General features: G+C 41.6%; 1 protein-coding gene across 1 annotated transcript in view; it reads right to left on the bottom strand.

Annotated features, from left to right (window-relative positions):
- The window catches only part of SPATS2 (spermatogenesis associated serine rich 2), a 119,253-nt gene that overhangs the window by 64,711 nt on the left and 30,194 nt on the right, over positions 1 to 24,348 (bottom strand). Inside the window, exon 2 of the mRNA XM_077297507.1 lies at positions 18,612 to 18,809. Coding sequence (XP_077153622.1) covers positions 18,612 to 18,636 — 25 coding nt within the window. The 5' untranslated portion in view covers positions 18,637 to 18,809. The remainder of the gene's footprint in view (positions 1 to 18,611; positions 18,810 to 24,348) is intronic.

Raw genomic sequence — 24,348 nt, 5'->3', positions numbered from 1 at the left:
AAAATAAAAAATCATGATATTCTCACCTTCCGGTGTCTCCCGGCAGGCTTCCCTCTCCTCGCGACGCTCCGGTCCCAGTAATGCATTGCGAAAATGACCTGTTATGACGTAGCGGTCATGCCGCTAGGCATTACTGGGACCGGAGCATCGCGAGGAGCGGGAAGCCTCCCGATGGACGCCGGAAGGTGAGAATATTATGATTTTTTATTTTATTTATTATTTTTAACACTATCTTTTTACTATTGATGCTGCATAGGCAGCATCAATAGTAAAAAGTTGGTCACACTTGTCAAAAACCATGTTTGACAAGTGTGACCAACCTGTCAATCAGTTTTCCAAGCAATGCTACAGATCGCTTGGAAAACGCTAGCATTCTGCAAGCTAATTACGCTTGCAAAACACCAATGTTTAGCGGGAAAACGCATGCCAATTCCACATGCGATATTGTGGTGCCCCAGGGTCCTGGTCGTCACAGTAGCATTGCTTTCCTCACGGGGAGAGTGATGTTACGCTTGGGGGCAAGAAGGGATAACTACAACCAGGTACCACAAATATGCAACACATTCACACTCCAGGCCACCAGGGGGAGCTTTTGATCATACTTGCTAGGTGACTCCCTATATATAAGGTAGTTTTGGAGGGAAAGTTACGGAGTTCCTGCCAGAGACACAGAGGGAAAGGAGAGTTCAGTCTTGCCAGGAAACAGACTGGATCAGTCTGAGGCAGAGGAAGGTTTTACAGTGCTGTGTAGCCGCAGTGCAGCAGTTCCAGGAAAGAGACATTTAGAAGGCCGAATTGATTGCAGCGAACGTGCAGGAGACCAAAGCACAGGAGAGAATACCAGGGGGAGACCAGCCACAAGCAGGCTGCCTCCTTCTGAGGAGCAGAGACCGGTAGCCGGAACACCGAGGTTGCAAGGCCCTCCACGACTTACATCAGAGACAGGAAGGACAGCTGAACTCCAAGTTACCTGTCCGACCTAATACCCAGGAAGCACGGTGGCACCCCTCAGAGGCCGGGGCGTGCTAGAGTCCCTATAAACAGCCTCAAGCCACCAGTCATACGGGTTATGTCCTATCCTATCTGGGGGACAGAGAGAGATAACATCTGTGAGGACCTTATGTGTGAAGCTTTAAGCAGGAAGGGACTACAACACTGCGGCGCTAGAGGAAGGCTTTGATTTCCACCTGGGTAAGGGGACTCCAACTTGCCTTCAAGCCGGCCGGACCCTGCCTGTCCTGTGATCTGATGCTCTGGACTGTGGATGCTGAAGTCTTCAGTAAACCAAGGTAAAAAGACTGCAACCTTGTGTCCTCGTTCTTTACTGCACTCCTCACCATCTTCCACCTACACCACGGGAGCCCTGGGGATACACTTCACCTGTGGGAAGTTATACCATCTAGCTGCCATAACATCACCCCAGAGGACCCCTTAAAGCAGCGTCGGTCCCCATTGACCGAACACCACAGGTGGCGTTACGAACATAAACTTTATTCCCTTTAAAGACCTTCCCCATGGGAGCCCAGGGCCACAGACCGGGTCGCAGCCACCGTGACATCCCCCTGTGAACACCGGACCCGGTCCCGAGTACCCCACGGCCCAGGTGGGGCGACTCAATATACCCACGGCAGGAGTTGCAGAATTGCCGCAGAAATTTTCACGGCAATTCTGCAACGTGTGCACTTAGACTAAAAGTCAAAGGCGGGGGGAGGAGCGGAGCAGCTGGGTCAGGAGATGAAGAGGGGAATAATAAATGCAGGGACAAGAGACCTCCTTTTTCTACATAGAGCAGAGGAAAGAAGAATTAGCTACCGTAGGTAGAAAGGCAAGATGAGCAATTGCTATATAACAATGCTATCAATATATTAAGAGGATAAAACCTTTCATGGGAGGAGGGGTGCTTCTTTAATAAGGACAATGCTCCTCTCAGTGAGTTGGAAGCTTGAATTACCTACTCTACAGATCTGGCTGTCATAGAACTCAATGGTAAGGTGGGAAAAACGGACAGAACAAGACAAGCAGCAGTCTGGTTAGAGTTTTGTTCACATCTGTATTTGAGCTTTGGCTTAAAACAGATTTTGCTTGGAAAAATAGTGCAATGTGCTTATGGCCATTTCTACCTTCCCCATCAAAATTAGACAAACTGCAACAAAGTCTCTAAAGTGGCTGAGAAAGAAGCCTTGGAATGACATAATTGCTTTTTCCCTTTTGATGGTCAATATACAATTATGTCCATTAACTTTCACATTAGGGCACAGTCTGATACAGTAAAAAAAATAGTATTTTCTGTACAGCAGTGACTATACGGTCAATCAAAGCTGTGGAGCTGTGCAAGCTTAATTTGTTAAGTATGTTTCACCAAAAATAAATATGGTGAAAGTTGATTTCTAACCTTACAGCAAAGATGGCAGGACGACATAATACAAGCACGTCTCAGTTTTTTCTCAGATTGTAAGCACGTACGAGCAGGGCCCTTACTCCTCATTTTGAATTGTTCTGGACCTATGTACGAAAAACTGACCAGAAAAAGAGGAATTGTGAGTATTCCCACCAGTTGTCTACGTGGAGACAGAAAACCTCCCTAGTCAGTCCTGGCTGACTGCAGAGAAGCCATCTGGCCACTGTACGCCACCCATGAACCCTGTGCAGCCGAGAATCTGCGTGTTTCTAGGCACGGATGTTATGTAATGGAGAAGTCAGCACAGGCCTTCCATGCAGGAAGCTCACGGCAGTGAGAAACGTTTGCACTCTAACACCGTATCCTCAGACACTGGAAAACACAGGAAGCTGCTCCTTGCTCACAGTGCTTGGATTTTACACGCAGTCGTTTCAGCAAGTGAAAAAGAGACCACTGACATTGTGATCATGCTCTTACACTTTACATGTACATCATAGTCCGGCTCAGTTTTTGGTTTTGCTGTAATTTTTTGCACTCTGCACAAACATGGGTCCTTGATCCCTTTCTGAGCTAACTATTCCATCTACACAGCTTCCCACTCCAAATCTACTCAGGCATTCATGCAGAGGAACAATTACACTGTTCTGGAATGGCCATCCCAGTCCCCAGACCTGAATATCATTGAACATCTGTGGGATCATTTGAAGAGGGCTGTCCATGCTCGGCGACCAGCAAACTTAACTGAACTGGAATTGTTTTGTAAAGAGGAATGGTCAAAAATACCTTCATCCAGGATCCAGGAACTCATTAAAAGCTACAGGAAGTGACTAGAGGCTGTTATTTTTGCAAAAGGAGGATCTACTAAATATTAATGTCACTTTTCTGGTGAGGTGCCCATACTTATGCACCTGTCAAATTTAGTTTGAATGCAGATTGCACATTTTCTGTTAGTACAATAAACCTCATTTCAAGGCAGAAACATTACTGTGTCCAACAGTTATTAGATATATGAAACTGAAATAGGTGTTGCAAAAAAAACAATTTTTATGAAACATTAAGCTTAAGATTAATAGGGGTGCCCAAACTTTTTCATATAACTGTGTGTGTGTGTGTATATATATATATATATATAGACCTTAGCTTCACACAGCAACCCATTTTGCAGGGGCTGAAAACTGGTGAAGATGGCTACCAGTGACTATGTGACCACATGCATTGCACTCACATACCTGATCCCTAACAAAAAGGATAAGAAAAAAAAAAGGCCAAACTTCTGCTCTTCCGGAGACTTTTGGTCAAGTGGGCGGTTTGACAGCTTTCTTTGCATAAAAGTGTGTATAATCCTAACTCTCAGTCACAGATAGCACCGCCCAATGGACCAAAAATGCCAGAAAGAGCAAAGGATTAAAAGATTAAATCACATGTTGTACTGAATCTTTTCTCATAAAACTATACATCCATCTCCTCCACTACGCCTGCTCTATAACATGCGGATTGCAGATTGGACTGCATTTCATGCTGACAGTTCCCTTTAAATGCAAGCATGTTCTAGGTTAAATCAGTCAGACTGAATGCAGTGCAAAAAATAGGCACAAGCAGCAGATATGCACAGTGGGGAAAAGTAGTATTGGATACACTGCAGATTTTGCAAGTTTTCCCATCAACAAAGGAAGGTAGGTACACTGCAACTGTGAGAGACAGAATCTAAAAATAAAAACACAGAAAATCACATTGTATGATTTTTAAACAATTAAATTGCATTTTATTGCATGAAATAAGTATTTGATCACCTACCAACCAAAAATTCTGGCTATCACAGACCTGTTAGTTTTTCTTTAAGAAGCCCTCCTACTCTGCACTCATTACCTGTATTAATTGCACCTGTTTGAATTTGTTACTTGTATAAAAAGACACCTGTCCACACTCAATCACACTCCAACCTCTCCACCATGGCCAAGACCAAAGCGCTGTCTAAGGACCCCAGGGACAAAATAGTAGATCTCACGAGGCTGGGATGGGCTACATGATAATAGACAACAACTGTTTGCACATTCGTTAGAAAACGGAAGAAACACAAGATGACTGTCAGTCTTCCTCGGTCTGGAGCTCCATGCAAGATCTCGCCTCGAGGGGTAAGGATGATTCTGAAAAAGATCAGGAATCAGCCCAGACCTACATGGGAGGACCTGGTCAATGACCTGAAGAGAGATGGAACTACAGTCTCATACATTACCGTTAGTAACACACTACACCGTCATTGATTAAAATCCTGCAGAGCACCCAAGGTTCTCCTGCTCACACCAGAACATCTCCAGGCCCGTTTGAAGTTTACCAATGACCATCTGGATGATCCCGTGGAGGCATGGGAGAAGATAACATGGTCAGATGAGATCAAAATAGAACCTTTTGGCATCAACTGCACTCGACGCGTTTGAAGGAAGAAGGAGGAATACAACCCCAAGAACACCGTCCCAACCGTGAAGCATGGTGGGGGAAACATCACACTTCAGGGGTACTTTCCTGCAATGGGGACAGGATGACTGGACTCACGTGTCATGAAATTTTGGCCAACAACCTCCTTGCCTCAGTAAGAGCATTGAAGATAGGTTGTTGCTGGGTCTTCCAGCATGACAATGACCCAAAACACACAGCCAGGGAAACTAAGGAGTGACTCCGTAAGAAGCATTTCAACGTCCTGGAGTGGGCTAGACAGTCGCCAGACCTGAAACCAATAGAAAATCTTTGGAGGGAGCTGAAACTCAATGTTGTCCTGCAACAGCCCCGGGACCTGAAAGATCTGGAGAAGATCTGTATGGAGGAGTGGGCCAAAACCCCTACTGCTGTGTGTGCAAACTTGGTCAAGAACTACAAGAAACATCTGACCTCCGTAATTCCAAACAAAAGATTCTGTTTTTCAATTGTATCAAATACTTATTTTGTGCAATAAAATGCTAATTAATTATGTAAGAATCATAAAAATGGATTTTCTGGTTTTTATTTTTAGATTCTCTCTCTCACAGTTGAAGTGTACCAATGACAAAAATTACAGACCTCTCCATTCTTCGTAGGTGGGAAAACTTGCAAAATCGGAAGTGTGTCAAATACTTATATTCCCTACTGTATCTCCAGGATTGTCACCTATTTCTCAAAGGAAAATCTGAAAATAATATATATATAATATATATATATTTTAGGAAAAGTGGTACAGAGCTTTCCATTAGGGCACAACACAACAAACCGCAAACTAACATGCAAATTACTCTTGCCTTAAGGTTAAAAAAAGCCAATTAATTAATTAAACTACCGTAAATGCCAGTCTCCACAGAAAAATGTCAGTTATTTTAGTTGCACAGAAATTAACCAAGCAGGATAACACATGTCAGGATGCCATCATACATAAAAGGCAGCAAACATATTTTAGCGACGTTCATAAATCTTACATTTTTATCACACAATCATAAGATCTCACGTCTGACAAGTCCTCTGCCCTGAAATGGGAAGCAAAAATGTAAGACCCCACAGAAGCCCACTAATCTCTTTGTTGACAAATTCAAGGTAGCAAAGTTTTTAATTAAAAAAAAATGAAAGAAAGATTATCAATATAAATCAAATGCACTAAACCACTGTGTGCTCAATATTACAACCATTCTCAGGTATGGTCGACTATAGCGGTTTCCTCTGAAATACTGTCCGGCCATCCACTATTACAGGACGCAAAGCATCTGGCACTCTGACTTCATGGCTGCTCTCCTGTTTTTACAGATTGCACAGCTCAAAGTGCTTCTTGGTGAAGTCAAATGAGGAAAACTCACTGCCCTATAATGCTGTGTCATGTTCTCCATTAAAGGGGAAATGTACTTTAGCCACCCGCAGCAGCTGCAAGAACAACATAAAACATAAGGAATTCCGCAAAACTAGTTTGTTTGTTTTTTTTATTTATTTGACCTAAGCATTGAAACAGATAATTCTTAGGGTATGTGTACACGTTACGGATTCATGTGCGGATTTTTCTGCGCAGATTCTGAAAAATTACCTGCGTTTTTACACCTGCAGATTCCAATTATGGAACAGGTGTAAACCGCTGCGGAATCCACACAAAGAATTGACATGCTGCGGAAAATACAACGCAGCGTTTCCGCGCGGTATTTTCTGCAGCATGTGCACTGCGGATTTGGTTTTCCATAGGTTTACATGGTACTGTACAACGCATGGAAAACTGCTGCGAATCTGCAACGTGTGCACATACCCTTATTGATAAGTGAGTGTGCTCAGATAAAGTGTTATCTGAGCATGCTCGGGTGCTAACCGAGTGTGTTCGATGTGCTCGAAAAATATGTTCGAGTCCCCGCGGCTGCATGTCTCGTGGCTGTTCAACAGCTGCAACACACAAGCCATCTCTACATGTGTTGCATCTCATCTAGTACTTTGACTGATGACCTGTCCTAAGTTACAGCACGTAAGTGCGGCCGCTGCATTGTACGGAGCTGCGCTGTGCTCACTGTGCACTATATACTTCTAGCTGCTGCAGGAGCGGCGAACAGCCGATTAATAGGGTGCTGGGTGTAGGACCTCCTTCGATTTGATAAAAACGTTTAATACACCACCACTACATTTTGCTCATTATGCAGAACAAATTTCTCTTTCTTTTCCCCTACACAACACAATTGGCCTCAGTCTACTTCAGTTTTGTGGCTATTTTTCCCCCAAGTTGGCTTACTCGATTTATTGATGTTGTGACCTTCTGCTGTCTGCCATTTTCTGTGTGATAATTGAGACGTTAAAGTCCAACTTTGTTTTAGATAGATTATATATATATATTTTTTTTTTTTTTGTTTTGGTACTTATCGTAAAATCTTTCTCGTAGCCTTCACTGGGGGCTACACCCAGGAATTCATTTGATGCAAAACAAGTAGCAAGACGAAAATCCAAACATCCCTAAATAAGGAAGGGTGCGAAATCCCCTCCCCCAATGGAGGCTACGAGTAAGATTTTATGGCGAGTACCAAAAATCTTTAGTTCTCCGTCGCTTCATTGGGGGAATCCTACAGCTGTACTTGTGGTGGGAAAACGAATACTGGCACTGCAAAAGAAAGAAGAGCCAATCCTCCAGATTACCACCCGAGAAACTGCTGCCAGCTGACACTAACTAAACTGAATATCTGCCTGTCAGCTGGCCAGCTTTGGTCTGATGAGGAGTCAATTTGCCATTTTTTCTAAATTGTATTGAATTCCCATTAACTAATAAACCATTATCGTCTCTTAGAACTTATAATGTGCAAACTCTGATAAAGAAAAGTGTGAATAAATGGACAACTGGGAGTTACCATTATATGTTTCAAAAGGGGTGTGTTTGTAAACAATGACAATGGCAACACTGATTGGACAATGTCAGTCTGTGCAGGGACACGCCCCCAGCTGAAAACCCAGCTCCGTGAATTGCTATATTCTAGTGGGCACAATTACACACTAAGGAGGTGCCAGGGTAGAGGACCGATCCTCGTTACAGTGTGTAGAAAAGGTGAGGGTTGCCTTTAAACGGCATCGCCATTTGGTCACCTGCTGTTCCATAAGCCTCTGCTATTTTACAACCGTGTCTGGCATTTTAGAGAGCACAAACGCACATTCTGTAACACTGACTGTTATTTTTAAAGAACGGATTTCCAGCTTTGCAAATCAAGGCATAAGACAAGGAAGGTCTGCAGGGATCAGTGCTGTGCTTTCCGCAGCTAGTCACACACCGCGCTAAGTCACTGTTCACAGGTGATTAGGGCAGGATTTTCCCTGAGCTTCTTACAGCGATGGCACTTTCTGGTTTTGCTTTAGATTTGCTCGGTTGATGGAACTCGCCAGTGATTCAGACGTTCCATACTTAGTTAAAGAAATAATAAAAAGATGATGTGATAAAATGTCCTGAGCTGGAATATTCCACTTCTTCAGTTTACTCACTATGCAGATGGGATAAACTACGCACTTCACAAGGAAATTAGGAACCTAGTATTGAAAACTGACAGGTACAATACACACCCGTGACATGGCAGGGGCTTCATACAGGCTCATCAGAATGGTAAATTAAGAACCTCATGCTCATTTTTAACATTTTTTTCCCTGGCAGCATTAGATCACTGTATGATTGTTGGATGTGTGGTCCATACCTTTTTTTCTACAGGTATAGCACAATACATAACCGCAGAAGCATACTGAAAGGTCTTAGCTCACGCTGCCGATTCTGAATATAGCAGCTTGCAGTGCCATTCGTGGTGCCAAAATGACTTAATCCGTGGCTGATTGCATTTAATAGTTAATAGGCTCAGCCGAGAGTTAGTTTCATTGTATGGAGGAATCTAGATAGCATTAAAGGGAATCTGTTGCAGGTTATTGCAATGTAACCTTAGAGTAGCAGGATGTAGGGGCAGAGACCCTGATTCCATAGATGTATCACTTTAAGGTGCTTTTAAACTGCAAAAAAATCATGAACAAACGTTGGTAAAAACACCAGTTTCAAGATTAGGCTTGCCGTGTAAAAAGACTGCTAATCAACCGATGAACAAGCAAAAGGTTCATGATCAGGTGAAATGATATTTTGGGCAGCTCAAAAAAAATAATAATCGTTCTCAGTGGCACATTGTCCTGTATAGAGAGGAATTCCACTACCGAGAACTATGGCAGCCTATGTGTACTGAGCGACCTAGTATAGATCGCCCAGTGCCCAACGCTGGCCAGGGTCTGACTGTAAACAGGTAGCCAAAAGCAGAATGTCTGCAAGTTCAATCGCTCCATTCTGCACGAAGAAAGAGGCGATAATAAAATGTACATTATTAAAAAGTGAATTCACAAATCAGGAATTGGTTGTAGAGTTTTTGGTGCAGATTTACAATATTATGCATTCACATAAGGTTTCCACATACAAGAGGGGAAGGAAAAAAAAGGATATTGAAAAAGGTCGTTACCTTAAATATGTAAATGCTCAGAAATGAAAAACTATTCCACTATAGCCGTCCTAATCTAAGGTGTATGGGCCTCATCTGGAATACTGCGTCCAGTTCTGGGCACCACATTTTTAAAAAAGACATTGAAAACTGGAGCAAGTTCAGAGAAGAGCGACCAGGATGGTGAGCGGACTGCAAAGTATGTCCTACGAGGAGCAGATAAAGGGTCTGGGAATGTTTAGCTTGCAGAAAAGAAGGCTACGAGGGGACTTAATAGCTGTCTACAAATATCTGGAGGGATGTCGGTGTGGAGGGATCATCCTTATTCTCATTTGCACATAGAAACACGAGAAGCAATGGGATGAAACAAACTGAAAATACAGGTATTAGGAAAAACTTTTTGACATTGATCAATGAGTGGAACAGTCTGCCATGAGAGGTGGCGAGTTCTCCTTCAATGGAAGTCTTCAAACAGAGGCTGGACAGACTGTCTGAGATGGGTTAGTGAATCCTGCATTGAGCAGGGGGTTAGACACGATGACCCTGGCGGTCCCTTCCCATTATAACATTCTATGGCTACGTTCACATTTGCGTTGTTGGGCGCAGCGTCGGCGATGCAACCAACAACGCATGTACACAACGCAGCGTTTTGTGACGGATGCGTTGTCATAAGATCCTACAGATCGGGACTTTCGGCGCAGGGAATACGCTACAAGTAGCGTCCCCTGCGCCCTGTCTTGTGCGTCTATATGATGCATGCGTCGTAAAACGCAGTACAACGCATACTGGCGCATGTCCATGCGCCCCCCATGTTAAAGATAGGGGCGCATGACGCATGCGTCGACGACGCTACGCCCAACAACGCAAATGTGAACGTAGCCTACGATTCAATAAAGAGGATGCTATTGCCACAATTCTTGGGAAAACTTACAAAAAAGCCCTTAGAGCCCTTTGGGTATGTGTGTAAAGGAGTGCGCAATAGATGATGTGGTTCCTTAACATTTTTACCCCTGAAGGTGGTTTGCACATTAATGACCAGGCCAATTTTTACTGACCACTGTCACTTTATGTAGTTATAACTCTGGAGCGCTTCAACGGATCCCAGCGATTCTCAGATTGATGTTTTTTGTGACATATTGTACTTCATGATAGTGGTAAAATTTCTTCAATATTACTTGCATTTATTTGTGAATAAGGTGGAAATTTGGCGAAAATTTCCCAAAATTTTCAAACGTTGAATTTTTTTGTCCCTAAATCACAGAGATAAATCACACATAAAAATACATAATAAATAACATTTCCCACATGTCTACTTTACATCAGCACAATTTTGGACCCAATTTATTTTTTTTTGTGAGGAATTTATAAGGGTTAAAAGTTGACCAGTGATTCTTAATTTTTCCTACAAAATTTACAAAACCATTTTTGTTAGGGACCACCTCACATTTGAAGTGAGTTTGAGGGGTCTATATTGTACAAAATACCCAAGTGACACCATGCTAAAAACTGCACCCCTCAAGGTGCTCAAAACCACATTCAAGTTTATTTAACCTTCAGGTGCGTCACAGGAAATTTTGGAATGTGGAACAAAAAAAATTTAACATTTAGCTTTTTCACAAAAAATTTACTTCAGATCCAAGTTTTTTATTTTGACAAGGGTAACCGGAAAAAACGGACCCAACATTTGTTGTGTAATTTCTTCTGAGCATGCTGATACCCCATATGTGGGAGAAAACCACCAATTCGGTGCACAGCAGAGCTTAGAAGGGACGGAGCACCGTTTGATTTTTTTTTAAGGTAAAATTTCCTGGAATCATTAGCGGACGTCCCATTAGGAGAGCCTCTGATGTGCCTCAATGGTAGAAATCCCCCACAAGTGACCCCATTTTGAAAACGAGACCCCCTCAAGGAATGTATTTAGATGTGTGCTGAGCACCTTGAACCCCCAGGTGCTTCACAGAAGTTTATAATGTTGAGCTGTGAAAATAAAAAAAAATAAATCTCATTTTCCCCACAAAAATTGCATTTTTGGCTATAAAATGCTGCACTTTCGCAAGGGTAACAGGAGAAATCGCACCATGACTTTGGTGTGCAATTTCTCCTGAGTACGCCGATACCCCAAATGTGGGGGAATACTACTTTTGAGGCAAAGCTCAGAAAGAGAGAGGCGACATCTTAGAGGTCAGACTTTGCTGGAATGGTTTGAGCAGTGATCATATTGACACCACATGTGTCTCACAGAATTTTATATTGTGCTACTAGTAACGTGGAAGCCCCCTATATTTCCCTTAACAGATGACAGACCTGAGTGAGGGCTTGCTTTTTTTGTGGAGTTGAAGCTCTTATTGGCAACATTTTGCATAACGTTTGAGATCACATTTATCCGTCGCTCTACGCTGACCATTTTGGAGTTTACATCTAAATCTCTGACTGACAATTCAGATGAAACCCCGAGGGATCGATTCACTGTAATGAGGCAGCAGAGTTAATCTAGACTACGTCTGGCCTCTGTTCAGAGGTGTCCTTTTCACAAGTGCACAAAACTGTGGCCGACGCTACTATTATGCAATCCTAATAGGACGAACACCGCAGGATCACAGGTCAGACGGCGTCCACTGTGCCTCCATCCGCCTTATTACAGGGAATCTTCCACCAGAGGTTCCATCTGAATTACATATTTCAGAGATTTACACAGTAACCCTGGTGCAAGCGCTCAGCGCAGAGTGCAGGATAAATGTGCGCCGAGCGTTACTGCGATCTTTGGGAGGCAGAATGAAAAAAAATTAACAGCAGGTGAAGAATTGTTTTTATTTTTTACACGTTCCTCGTGCAGTATAAGTAATTAGGCAACTGTATTCTTCGGGTCGGTGCGATTACAGCGATACCAGATTTCTATCAGGTTTTATGTTTGGCTGCCGTCACACACTAAAAGACGCTTTTTATTGCAAAAAACTGTTTTTACATCACCATATTTTGAGAGCTATAATTTTTCTAAATTTTGGCCAATAGAGTCATGCTATAGCTTTTTTTTTGAGGGACAAGTTGACGTTTTTATTGGTACCATTTTCGGACACATTACTTTTTTTTTTTTTTTTTTTTAATCGCTTTCCATTCTGATTTTTGGGAGACAGAATAAACAAAAAGCAGCAATTCTGTTTTTTTTTTTTTTTTTTTTTTTGGGGGGGGGGGGGGGGGGGGTGTTATGTCGTTCTGTATGTGGTAACATTGTTAAGACAATTTTATTCATTAGGTCAGTAAGATTACAGCTGTACCACATTTATATTCTTTTCTGTTTTATCCCTTTGAGGCTATGTGCCCATGTTCAGGATTGTTCGCAGAATTTTCCTGATCAAATCCGGACTCCTTTCGCAGGAAATCCGCTTGCGTTTTTTACACGTTTTTCTCATTGTCTTTTTTTCCGGAGCGTCACAGTACAATAATATAGAGGCAAATATGCAGATTTTCCACAAAATTAATCAACATGCTGCGTTTTTTTCCCCAATGCGTTTTTTTGCAGAAAAAAACGCAGCATGGGCACAAAAATTGCGGAATGCATTAAAATAATGGGATGCTTAATGTAATCATTTTTTTAAGTGTTTTTGCAGCGGAAAACCGCAGCAAAAACGCTAAAAAAAGCTAAAACTCTGGAATGTGGTCACAAAGCCTAACAATAAAAACTTTTATAGAAAAATTTTTTATTTTGCATCGCTTTATTCTGAGAGCTATAACTTGTTTTATTGTTACGGTGATGGAGCTGTATTGCGGCTTGTGTTTTGCAAGACAAGATGACATTTTCCGCAGTACCATGTTTATTTATATCAGTCTTTTTGATCACGTTTTATTCCACTTTTTGTTCGGTGGTATGATGATAAAGCATTGTTTTTTTGTCTTATTTTTTACTTATATTTTATGGTGTTCACTAAAGGGTTAACTACTGGGACAGTGTTATAAGTTGCGTGTGTGTACTTTTATTGTTTATATTTTTTCATAGAAATATTTATTTATAGAAATATATTTAGATTTTTTTAAAAATATTTTTACAATTATTTTAAAAACATTTTTTACACTATCCCACTATGGGACTATCTTATTTTTGCAGGCTGATCGTTTGTATAGCAGGGGATGCAGCAGCATCCCCATATTATTCAAACTGTCAGCTCTGCACTGACTAAGTTGCTGATCCTGCACTGCGCAAGATCAAGCAACTTTCCTAGCTTTGGTGACCTGGTTGTCGTCATAACGACATCAGGTCACCATAGTAACAATCGGGACCGATCGCAGCATTTAGGGGTTAAAGTGTCGGGAGCGGTGCGGGACCGCTTCTAGCACCGAGTGTCAGGTATCAGCTGTCAGAATCCGCTGACACACGGCGGCCATCGCCCGTGCGAGCGGGTGACCGCGATTACGTAGTAATCCGTCCCTGGTCAATAAGGCCCAGGGCAAAGGGACGTATTATTACGCCAGATGTCAGAAAGGTGTAGCACTTGTGACCAAATGTCGCCATCTACTGTCCAAACTGAATAAGGTGGAACTGAAAGATGGAAGAAGTGTTTTTGGAAGGATTGACTATTAATTTAGCCTCAGTGGATCACCTTAAGGGTAAACCACTTACTTCGGTAGCTTCCCACTATCTCGCCCACCACTCTGGTAGTATTAAGGATACACGGGTGGTGGGTTTGGAGAAAATTTTTCTATCCAATAGAGGGGGTTGCCCAAGGAAATTACTCTTACGATCTGAATCCCGTTGGATCTTCAATCTATGTTCCATCACTCCCATGGGCCTCAATGAGGAGTTATTATTCACTGGCTTTTTGGGTTGAGGCTGCCCCTTCGGTATTTCTATATAGTTTGACCATACAGACTCATTCTTCTCTCTATGTCTTCTCTACCTAGGTTCTACACATAATTCCAGATGGATTGTTCTCTACTGTCTCCTATTGGATTCTTGGACTACTGGTGAAGTGGACCTTGGATTAACCATATGGCTCCTTGGAATTCTCCTTATACTGAGTCTTTGACATTTCATTTGGATATTTATCTTACAATGTTCCTCTAAGTATGCTGCTTTGTCATATACTCGGATTGTGACATGGACTTGCATGCTTTATAACAATTTTTTGCACCTCATTTGGATTGTTTTCATAATATGGTTCTCTAATGATTCTTCCCTTGGATACGTAGGGCAATATTTGGGTCATGGTTTTGCTTATGGATCCTAAATTTATTCTATTGGATTCATGCAACATTGGAACCGCTTGGCGGTCCTGTGCTCATCTTATGGATCATTATATGGCCATCAAATATATATATTTTGTTATCCTGTTATTGTGCTGTGACTTTTTCTATATGCTTCCTTATTGTCTTTGGTATTTTTTATCACCAATACACCTTAGACCTTTTTGAATGTACTATATTTATGCGAATAAACTTTATATTGGATGTTGTGTACTGTCCTTTAGCTTGGATGTATTCTTATATAACCATTTCAGAAGTTTCTATACATGTTGATTCATTTTCAGGTGGCATTCTAGGGTTTGTGCATGCGTGTATGTGCATATATATGTATATACATACATTTAATTTATTTTACTTATATGTTCTTGTCATGTTTTTCCTTGTGTTTATATTTGTCATGTTGGTTGTTTCCAGCGTTTTATGGTCTGTTGTTTGTGTATGGTTTGTTCCTTATTGTTTTCTCTATGTATTTTTATATATATATATATATATATATATATATATATATATATATATATATATATATATATATATATATATATATATATATATATATATATATATATATATATATATATATATATATTCTCCGAGCCTCCCGGGAGCTGCGCATGCGCTGCCCTGTCTATCTGCCTTCCTCTTTTTTAGGAGGGCTGTGCATTTGCAACTTATTCTATGCATGCACTTCCCCTGTGTGAGTCATGCTGCTCAGGTACAAACTTCACGATCTCGCATCCACCTCCTGCACAGGTTCTTTCGGATCCACTATGCCCATGCGCACTACGGTCTTACTTTATGGCCAGCAGACCGCTCTCGTATCCACCTTTCTGCGCAGGCGCTGGCTCTCTTTGACTCATTTTGCCCATGCGGACTACGGCGCATATACTACTGTTTACTTCCGCATTTGTATGCCACCGCTTGTGGCTCTCGTCCATCACACTGGTGTCGCATATACAAATCACCCGATCAGGTATATATTGGTTGTTTGGTAGCTTTAACACATGCTTCCCCTGACAAAGCCGTACGGGTTACGGCGATACGCGTTGGGTCGTTGTAGTGGCACCCTTCCCGGTATTCCACCCCTTTTTTTCCCCCCCTTCGGGTGGTTCCACCGCACCTTGGCTAGTCGGTCTCTGCATCTCGGCATGGCCTGATCCTTTTTATTTATGAGTTGGGCCTTGTGGCCGTCTATATATATTTTTTCATGATATGGCTGTTATTTGATTATACCTATGTTGATTTGCTAGGTAGGGTCTTGTCGATATAATTTTTCAGCTGCAGGATTATACCTGCTGTAGAGGTCTTCAGGGAATTTCACCCCTTTATTGCTGGTGCTTACATCTTTTTGGTCTTAGGTGCATTTGGAGGTGGTTTTGTATATATATTTTTCTGTGTATTACAATGATGGTTTGTATACCTATATAATTTGTTCATCTCCATTTACATCTTGTTCATACCTTATATTGTATATATTGGGGGGTGTCTGGGTAGGGTGCCCATGTATTTTAATTATGTTTTATATCTGTGTGTTGATGTACTAAATAAAATTTGCTTGATTTTTTCTTATATCTGTGTGGTGTAGTGTGCGGGCTATACGGTAGTGCTTTCCTCTTTTTTCTTGCTTATATTGTCTTTTACTACCGGCCCTTTTGCACCTCCCTGTTATCACATTTATTACGGTTGTGCGCCTTATCTCTATATTATATGGATTGATCTAAAGAGAACACCAGGTTAGGTGGTAGCTGTGGCGCAGTTATCCAATATTAAAGGTCGGAGTGACAAGGAGAGAAAGCAGTTGTCACCTACAAGCGGGACGTGTGAGCGGAGGGACGCAGAGTTCAAGTTACCGGGGTGCGCTTGGGGACAGACACATGCGGGGCGATGTGAGGCAAGCATCGAGGTCCAGACTACGACGGTTCACACTTGAAGCCCAGCCTTCACCACTCGAGACTGGATATCTGAACATCACAGGTCAAACACCGAAGGGCGAATGTGGGTCATTATCCAGGAGTTGATGTCCGATGTGGTGACCAAAAGCACAAGTGAACTGGGCTGGTACTTCCAACGGTATAGGGGTCGAGCAGGACCTGTGCAGCAGAAAGAACAGAGACCGGCCAGAGTGAGAAGGGCCCATAGAATACTACGTGACTCTGTGCTGAGGACTTCGGCCTAGTGGGAAATACTGGTGACCCCGTTAGCACCCGTATATTACTAGGAAAATGCGCTGGAGAAATATTCTATTCTAGTGAGTGCCCCATCGTTGTGAGTGCCGCCCGTGGAGGTTATCACACAAGGCACACCAGAGTGCCGTCCTTACTGGAAGATAGCTAGAAAAGAGAATACAGTACTACAATTGGTAAAATGTGTTGGTTGTCATTACTGCTAATATTGTATGACCTGATTTCCTGTACCGGAATAACTGAACAAACTAAAAGTTTAGTTGGTTACCTCCGCCTCATCCTTACCTGCATGTCGCATCCTAGTAACCTGTTCACATGAGCACACTACCTCTTTTAGATGCCGGTGTTCGCGTTTGGTTTTTGGTGTTTTTCCTAAAGCGTATTTACTGGTATTACTACAATAATTTATAGGACTACAGGACAATTTTCATAATCATAATACACTCCCAAACACACTGAGATTGTGGCGATTCCTCCTAGCACATTATAGTCATTGACACCTTCACACAATTTTTGCTTAAAAAAAAAAATAAATTATAAACCATATTTTGCGCTTTATTACGCGCATCGGATTACAAGAAGCACCCCAAAATTTGAGGGAGGAAAATAAGTTTTTTTAACCCCTTAATCCCATATGACGTACTATCCCATCAAGGTGACCTGGGACTTAATTCCCAGTGACGGGATAGTACGTCGTATGCGATCGGCCGCGCTCACGGCCCCCCCTCCTGCCCACATACAGGGTATCAGCCTAATCAGGAGAAATTGCACAACAACTTTTGGGGTCCACTTTCTCCTTTTTCCCCTTGTGAAAGAAATTTGGGTCTAAAGTTTATTTTTACCTTCCACGTTCCATTAATTCCTGTGAAGCACCTGAAGGGTTAATAAACTTCTTGAATGCGATTTTGAGCACCTTGAGGGGTGTAGTTTTTAGAATGAAACGCTCTGATTTAATGGCATAAAAATTACGTTTGAAAATTGCAAAAGGTTTCATATTTTTGCCAAATTTTCCATTTTTTCACAAAGAAACGCAAGCCCTATCGAAGAAATTTTAGCACTATCATGAAGTACAATATGTCACAAAAAACAATCAGTGGGATCCGTTGAAGCTTTCCAGAGTTATTAGCTCATAAAGTGACACTGGTCAAAATTGTAAAATTCATGAAACTGCAAACAGGCTTGAGGGTTAAAGGAGTTAAGCAAGTTGAAGATGAAATGATCTGTAAAAAGCTTAACTGTTCAAAATAACACTAATTTCTATTAACACCAACTTTTACATGCCACGGTATCAGACTTTGACATGCTAAACTCTTTTTTCTTGGCAAAACTGGTAATTTGGTTCTTCTTGAAGTACCTATTGAAGGCAATATTGGAGACAGCTACCATTTAAAGGTTGTATATCGTGGTTAAGAACAATAATGACTATAATCAGTAATAAAAGAATAAATGGCATTCATCTAGATTCTAACATATCCACCTAAATAAGTATCCCAGCCAAGTTCTTTAACAATGGAAGCCTTCTGTGAGGTCACTGAATGTAAGAAATTCTAATGTTACGTATACAAGTTTGTGCCAACTTTGGAGATTGTGCCTATAATTTTCTGCTTATTATGCCACATTACTAAATCAGCGTTTCTCACACAGGATTCTCTGGAACTTTAGTACTTCTTGGAATAGGAAGTCCATGTTAGACCGCAACAGCACAGACTGGATACTTGTAGGGGTTTTCAGGGGCTACAAGTATATTAATTTACTAACGTACCTGTGTTCAATGATAACATCTAATAATTCCAGTAGAATTACACTTCCAGTCTACAGACGGGGAAATACAATATATGACAGCATGAAATGCATACTACTTTTATAACTCACCCTTATTACTGTGCTTCCGAGACATCTTCGTTAGCACTAGTGAAGAACTTAAAAGCACAAAGAAGTATCCTTGTTCACACACTTAGCAGCAAAGAGATGTCAAAACTGGTGGGAAATCTGGGCCAGCTGCCAAAGAGGTGCATAGATGTTGCGTTACAAAAGTCAGGCCAGGGTCTTCCTCCCACGTCTTGCTGGACACTGCAAAAGAAAAAATAAAATCAGTCTATAATTCCTAGACAATATGGCTACTTTGACTTCAACCAGCGATGCCAATATTAGCAAAAAAACTGCAAAGACACCGGAGTCTAGAACATAACACAAACCACCCATTAAGGTGCCATAGTCAAAATATGACATTACCACCTTAGCGGAACACATGACTTCATCCCAACCTATTGGAAATAATAACTCTACCATACATCTTGCCAAATGACCCCTCTAGAAGAGTGGATTTAAGACTTTCACCACTTTAATTAGTGTTAGGATGGACTACGCACATCGTCAAGGTGTCCATTGCAAACAGCAGTCTGAAAGAACCTTGAAAAATTTGGAGACATTTGGTTTCTTTTGGAAAGAAGGGGCCGGTCACCGTTCCACCTTTTTTTTCTTTTCCGGTAACACAAGGTTGTGGCTGCTACATTTTATTCAGACATATTCAAGCAATCACCAGTGGCACAATTGCTCTGCACTGCATTAAAGAGGTTTGACAAAGAAATTCTGTGCCGAGCGTGTTAAAGTACAATCCATGGACTGGCCTGTATAGTTCTTCACTGATCAGCTGTTGCATTTCTCCTTACACTCCCACATGACAACATGTGGGCCACAGGGCTGACAAGTCACCAAAGCACCCAAGAGCGTAAACAGCGCACCAAGGGACGGAGAGGAGAGAATGATGAAAAATTCTAAGAGCAATGCTGCATTTCAATAGGGAAATGTATAGAACACCGTACATACTACATGGTGTGTTTCTTAGGTCACTGGATTTTATTTTTTAAACAGCATGCTCTGGATGCGGCTTATTTTTCATACATTTTTTCATAGGATTCCCTCCAGGACTGGTAAAGGGAATCAGTCTCCAGGTTATAACTCCAAATTTGAAGGCAGCATAAAATAAGTGCTGAAACCCCAATTACAGAGCTGTGTCACTCAGTGGGCTTCTTATAATAGTTTGATAAAACACTTTTATCCTCTCGTCTTCTCAATGATGAGCTTTGCATAACTCTACTGCACCATTGACTGACAGATCTCTGCATACACTGTGCATAGGCAAAAAGCTGTCAATGAACGGTGGGGGGCAAGGATAGCTAGACCTCATGCATATTATGGACTGTGTAGTAGAAGCACATAACTGAGATGTCTAGCAGAGCTGCAGCAACAAAAAGGTTTATCAAAACTACATATGCAAATTGCCTCTTCTGAGAAAAAGAGGACTTAACTCTATAGCGCCACCTGTTGGAAGTAGCGATCCTACAAGTCACAATCAACCCTTTAACGAGCCCCAGTCCAGAGCCTCTCACCTAGCCAAATCAGTTCTCATGCTTCGCACTGACGAGGGCCAACAGCCCGAAACACCGTGTCTGCAAATTGAGATACTGATTCGGCTTTTATCCTAAGTCATATTGCACGACTCGTTAAAGGGTTGATTGTGACTTGTAGGCTCGCTACTTCCAACAGGTGGCGCTATAGAGTTAAGTCTTTTTCTCAGAAGAGGCAATTTGCATATTTAATTTCCCAAAGGAGCATTGCACGGCGAATAAGCCTCCTTACCTTGACAAGCCAGCTGGTATGTCACTCTCCATAAGGAGAAATGTTACCCCTTAGACCCCTATCAAAACTACAGAAAGAGGCCCCTACTTTATACTGCTCTCAGATGGGGCAGCAAAAACCCAGTGACAGAAAACACTGCAACATGTAAAAGAGGGCATGTTTTAGTCAGCCCCCAGATCACACTAAAGGTTAAGGCGTTCTTTTTGTAACCCTATAGTGCTAGCCCAACTGTGTGCTGCAGTTGTTCAGAATAGTTGAGGGGGGGGGGGTCATTGGACTCTGACTTTGTGAGTGTTTATGTCAAGCCCTTTACATAAACAAGTGCTTCTCAAAAAATTAGAATATCATCAGTTAATTTCAGTTCTTCAACACAAAAAGTGAATCTCATATTATATAGAGTCATTACACACAGAGTGATCCATTTCAAGTGTTTATTTCTGTTAATGTTGATGATTATGGCTTACAGTCAATGAAAACCCAAAAGTCATTATCTCAGTAAATTAGAATACTTTATAACGCCAGCTTGAAAAAATGATTGTAAAATCCAAAATGTTGGCCTACTGAAATGTATGTTCAGTAAATGCACTCAATACTTGGTCGGGGCTCCTTTTGCATCAATTACTGCATCAATGCAGCGTAGCACGGAGGCGATCAGCCTGTGGCACTGCTGAGGTGTTATGGAAGCCCAGGTTGCTTTGATAACAGCCTGCATTGTTGGGTCTGGTGTCTCTCATCTTCCCCTTGACAATACCCCATAGATTCTCCGTGGGGTTAAGGTCAGGTGAGTTTGCTGGCCAATAAAGCACAATGATACTGTTGTTTTTAAACCAGGTATTGGTACTTTTGGCAGAGTGGACAGGTGCCAAGTCCTGCTGGAGAATTAAATTTCCATCCCCATAACGCTTGTCGGCAGAGAGAAGCATGAAGTGCTCTAACATTTTCTGGTAGATGGCTGCGCTGACTTTGGTCTTGATAAAACACAGTGGCCCTACACCAGCAGATGACATGGCTCCCCAAACCATCACTGATTGTGGAAACTTCACACTAGACCTCAAGCAGCTTGGATTGTGTGCCTCTCTACTCTCCCTTCAGACTCTGGGACCCCGATTTCCAAATGAAATGCAAAATATGCTTTCATCTGAAAACAACACATTGGACCACTGAGCAACAGTCCAGTTCTTTTTCTCCTTGGCCAAGGTAAGACGCTTCTGGCGTTGTCTATTGGTCATGAGTGGCCTGACACAAGGAATACGACACTTGTAGCCCATGTCCTGGATACGTCTGTGTGTGGGGGCTCTTGAAGCAATGACTCCAGCAGCAGTCCACTCCTTGTGAATCTCCCCCAAATTTTTGAATGGCCTTTTCTCGGTAATTCTTAGAAAGGCTGTGGTTATCCCTGTTGCTTGTGCACCTTTTTCTACCACAGTTTTTCCTTCCACTCAACCTTCCATTAATATGGTTGAATTCAGAACTCTGCGAACAGCCAGCTTCTTTGGCAATGACTGCCTTCTGGTCATCTGTCAAGTCAGCAGTCTTCCTCAAGTTTGTGGAGCCTACTGAAACAGCCTAAGGGACCTTTTTAAAACACTTAAGAAGCCTTTGCAGGTGTTTTTTTTTTATTATTCTAACTTACTGAGATAATGACTTTTGGGTTTTCATTGGCTGTAAGCCATAATCATCAACATTAACAGAAATAAACGCTTGAAATAGATCACTCTGTTTGTAATGACTCTATATAATATATAAGATTCACTTTTTGTATTGAAAAAACTGGAATAAATTACTGATTATATTCTAATTTTGTTAGAAGAACCTGTACCATAAATGTTAAGACTGTTTATACCCATATAAAGGGAACAGGTCCCCTTTATAAAAAAAAAAAAAAAGTAGCATACAGTTCTAGTGGTAATCTGCAGGCAAGTAGTGTTTAAAGCATGTCTGGCAGGTGACTGGAGTAGCAGCTACAGGGAGGAAATAAAGTTTTATTCTCTCTGCAGCCACTAGCTTTCAGTCCTCAGGGTGGTGCAGGGAGCAGTTACACAGGCTGCTCAGTATACAGTAAGAGTGCTGTAATCACTTCCCAACACATTCTGGTAATTAATAGCCTACTCTGTAGCATGTGCAGAGAGCAGGCTGTCAATAAATTTCCCGTGAATCGATTACAGTGCTCTCACTGTATAATGAATGGAGATAGTAACGGCTCCCTGCACCACTTCGATGATTGGAAGTAAGCGGCTGCAAGGAGAGCATAACTTAATTTTCTCCCTGTAGCTGCTGTTCAATTCACCGTCCAGACATGATTTAGATCTATATTACCTGCAAATTACCCCTAGATCTGCAGACAAATAGCATTTTTGGAGTTAGACACATTTAATTTAACAAGGTTACTTTAGCACCTTGGTCAAAATAAAAAAAAAAAAACAATTCTGAGTATACTAAAAAGACTCAGACGACTCTAGCTGTTCCTGGCAGTGCAACATGTATACTCAAAAGTATATAGGCCCACACAATACTTCTAATGGATTTTTTACATGTTGAATTAATATGGACATTATAAGTATGACAGACTTTATTATAAATGTATTCTTCATAAAAAAAGGACAACACTGTACCTCATGGTGCCGCCATGTGTATGTACACACAACTGAACAGCAGGTTGCAGGTGTCAGTAGGATGACCCCAAAACTGATCGAGATCTTCTCAGGAAGTTAAAGTTTTTTTATTTAAAAGCTATATAATATACGGTATATTATATTTGCTTTTTATAGTGAAAAGTGAAAACTCTACAGTTTATGAGAAAATTGGTGATTGTTTCAGAGACTGCTAAGCTGAAGTCAGACATGCAGTGGGAAAGCTCCAGGAGCCTCTACAGCGTTGTTAAAGGATTGTTCGGACTAATCACCACACGGTTTACCAGTCACCAGACGAAAGAATAGATTTCACAAAAATGCTACTAAAACTTAGCAGAAATCTGCTACTTAAAGGATTTCAAAAAACGCCACTGGAGATTTATCAGAGAGATGTATTTTGCTCGTAGACTTAAAACAACAAAGTCAATGTCTTGTGGTAACATCTGGCTAATTGGCTTTTGAGTAAAGCTGTCCCTAAACAAGCTATTTTCAGCTTGTTGATCGAGTGCTGGAAAAGAAGCTTGGCATAAATATCAACTGCACTGTGATGCCATTGTAAGCATTGATCTGCAACATAGTACATGGCACCGAGAAATAGCCTTCTTCTTGGCACCTTACAGTATAGGCTGCCGTGTATGGCCACTAGCACAGCAGCAAGTAGCCAGGACTTTAATATGTGGCACTGATGCAACTACTAACACTGGGCTTGCTCCTAGATCTGGCTAAGATTTGATGGAGTAGGGAGTTTTGAAGGAATGAGGGTGTGAGAACACAAAACCCTATTACTTAAAAGGGAGTCTCTCACCTTCCAAACATGATGTAATGCTACTCAAAGGTTATATATGGGACTTCGCTATGAGCCGCTGAAAAGACAACTTGACAATGTCCCTTTAAATTTAGGCAGCACTTGCTCTGGTCAAGTGAGGACTGTCAATAAAGCTTTTGGACCGGACGCCAGTTTCTCCTTTGTGAAAGACTTCCTGTGAACCACAAGATGTCTTCAGCACCTATCAAGTCCGCCCTCACAGCCCTCATACCCCGTGTGAGCCCCCTCCAATTAATAAGAGTGCAGCTAAAGATAATTTGATAATACCAAAATACCTTCCAGGGTTATAGTTAGGCGGGCCTATACAAAGATTAGCAGCAAAGATATAAACCAGTCCATATTTTGCATCAGACTTGCCCATTTTAAGTCAATGGGTGCCCAAAAAACAGATCACATATAGGTTACCATCTCTGTGACGTGCATTTTTCACGGATCTATCACAATTATTAACATAGGAAACTGTATTTCGCCTTTTATCAATTATTAAATTGTTCCCGTAAAAAACAAGCAAACA

Source organism: Ranitomeya variabilis, chromosome 3 (genome assembly GCF_051348905.1).
Source record: "Ranitomeya variabilis isolate aRanVar5 chromosome 3, aRanVar5.hap1, whole genome shotgun sequence".
NCBI lineage: Eukaryota > Metazoa > Chordata > Amphibia > Anura > Dendrobatidae > Ranitomeya > Ranitomeya variabilis.
This window is presented reverse-complemented; position numbering and strand designations above follow the sequence as displayed.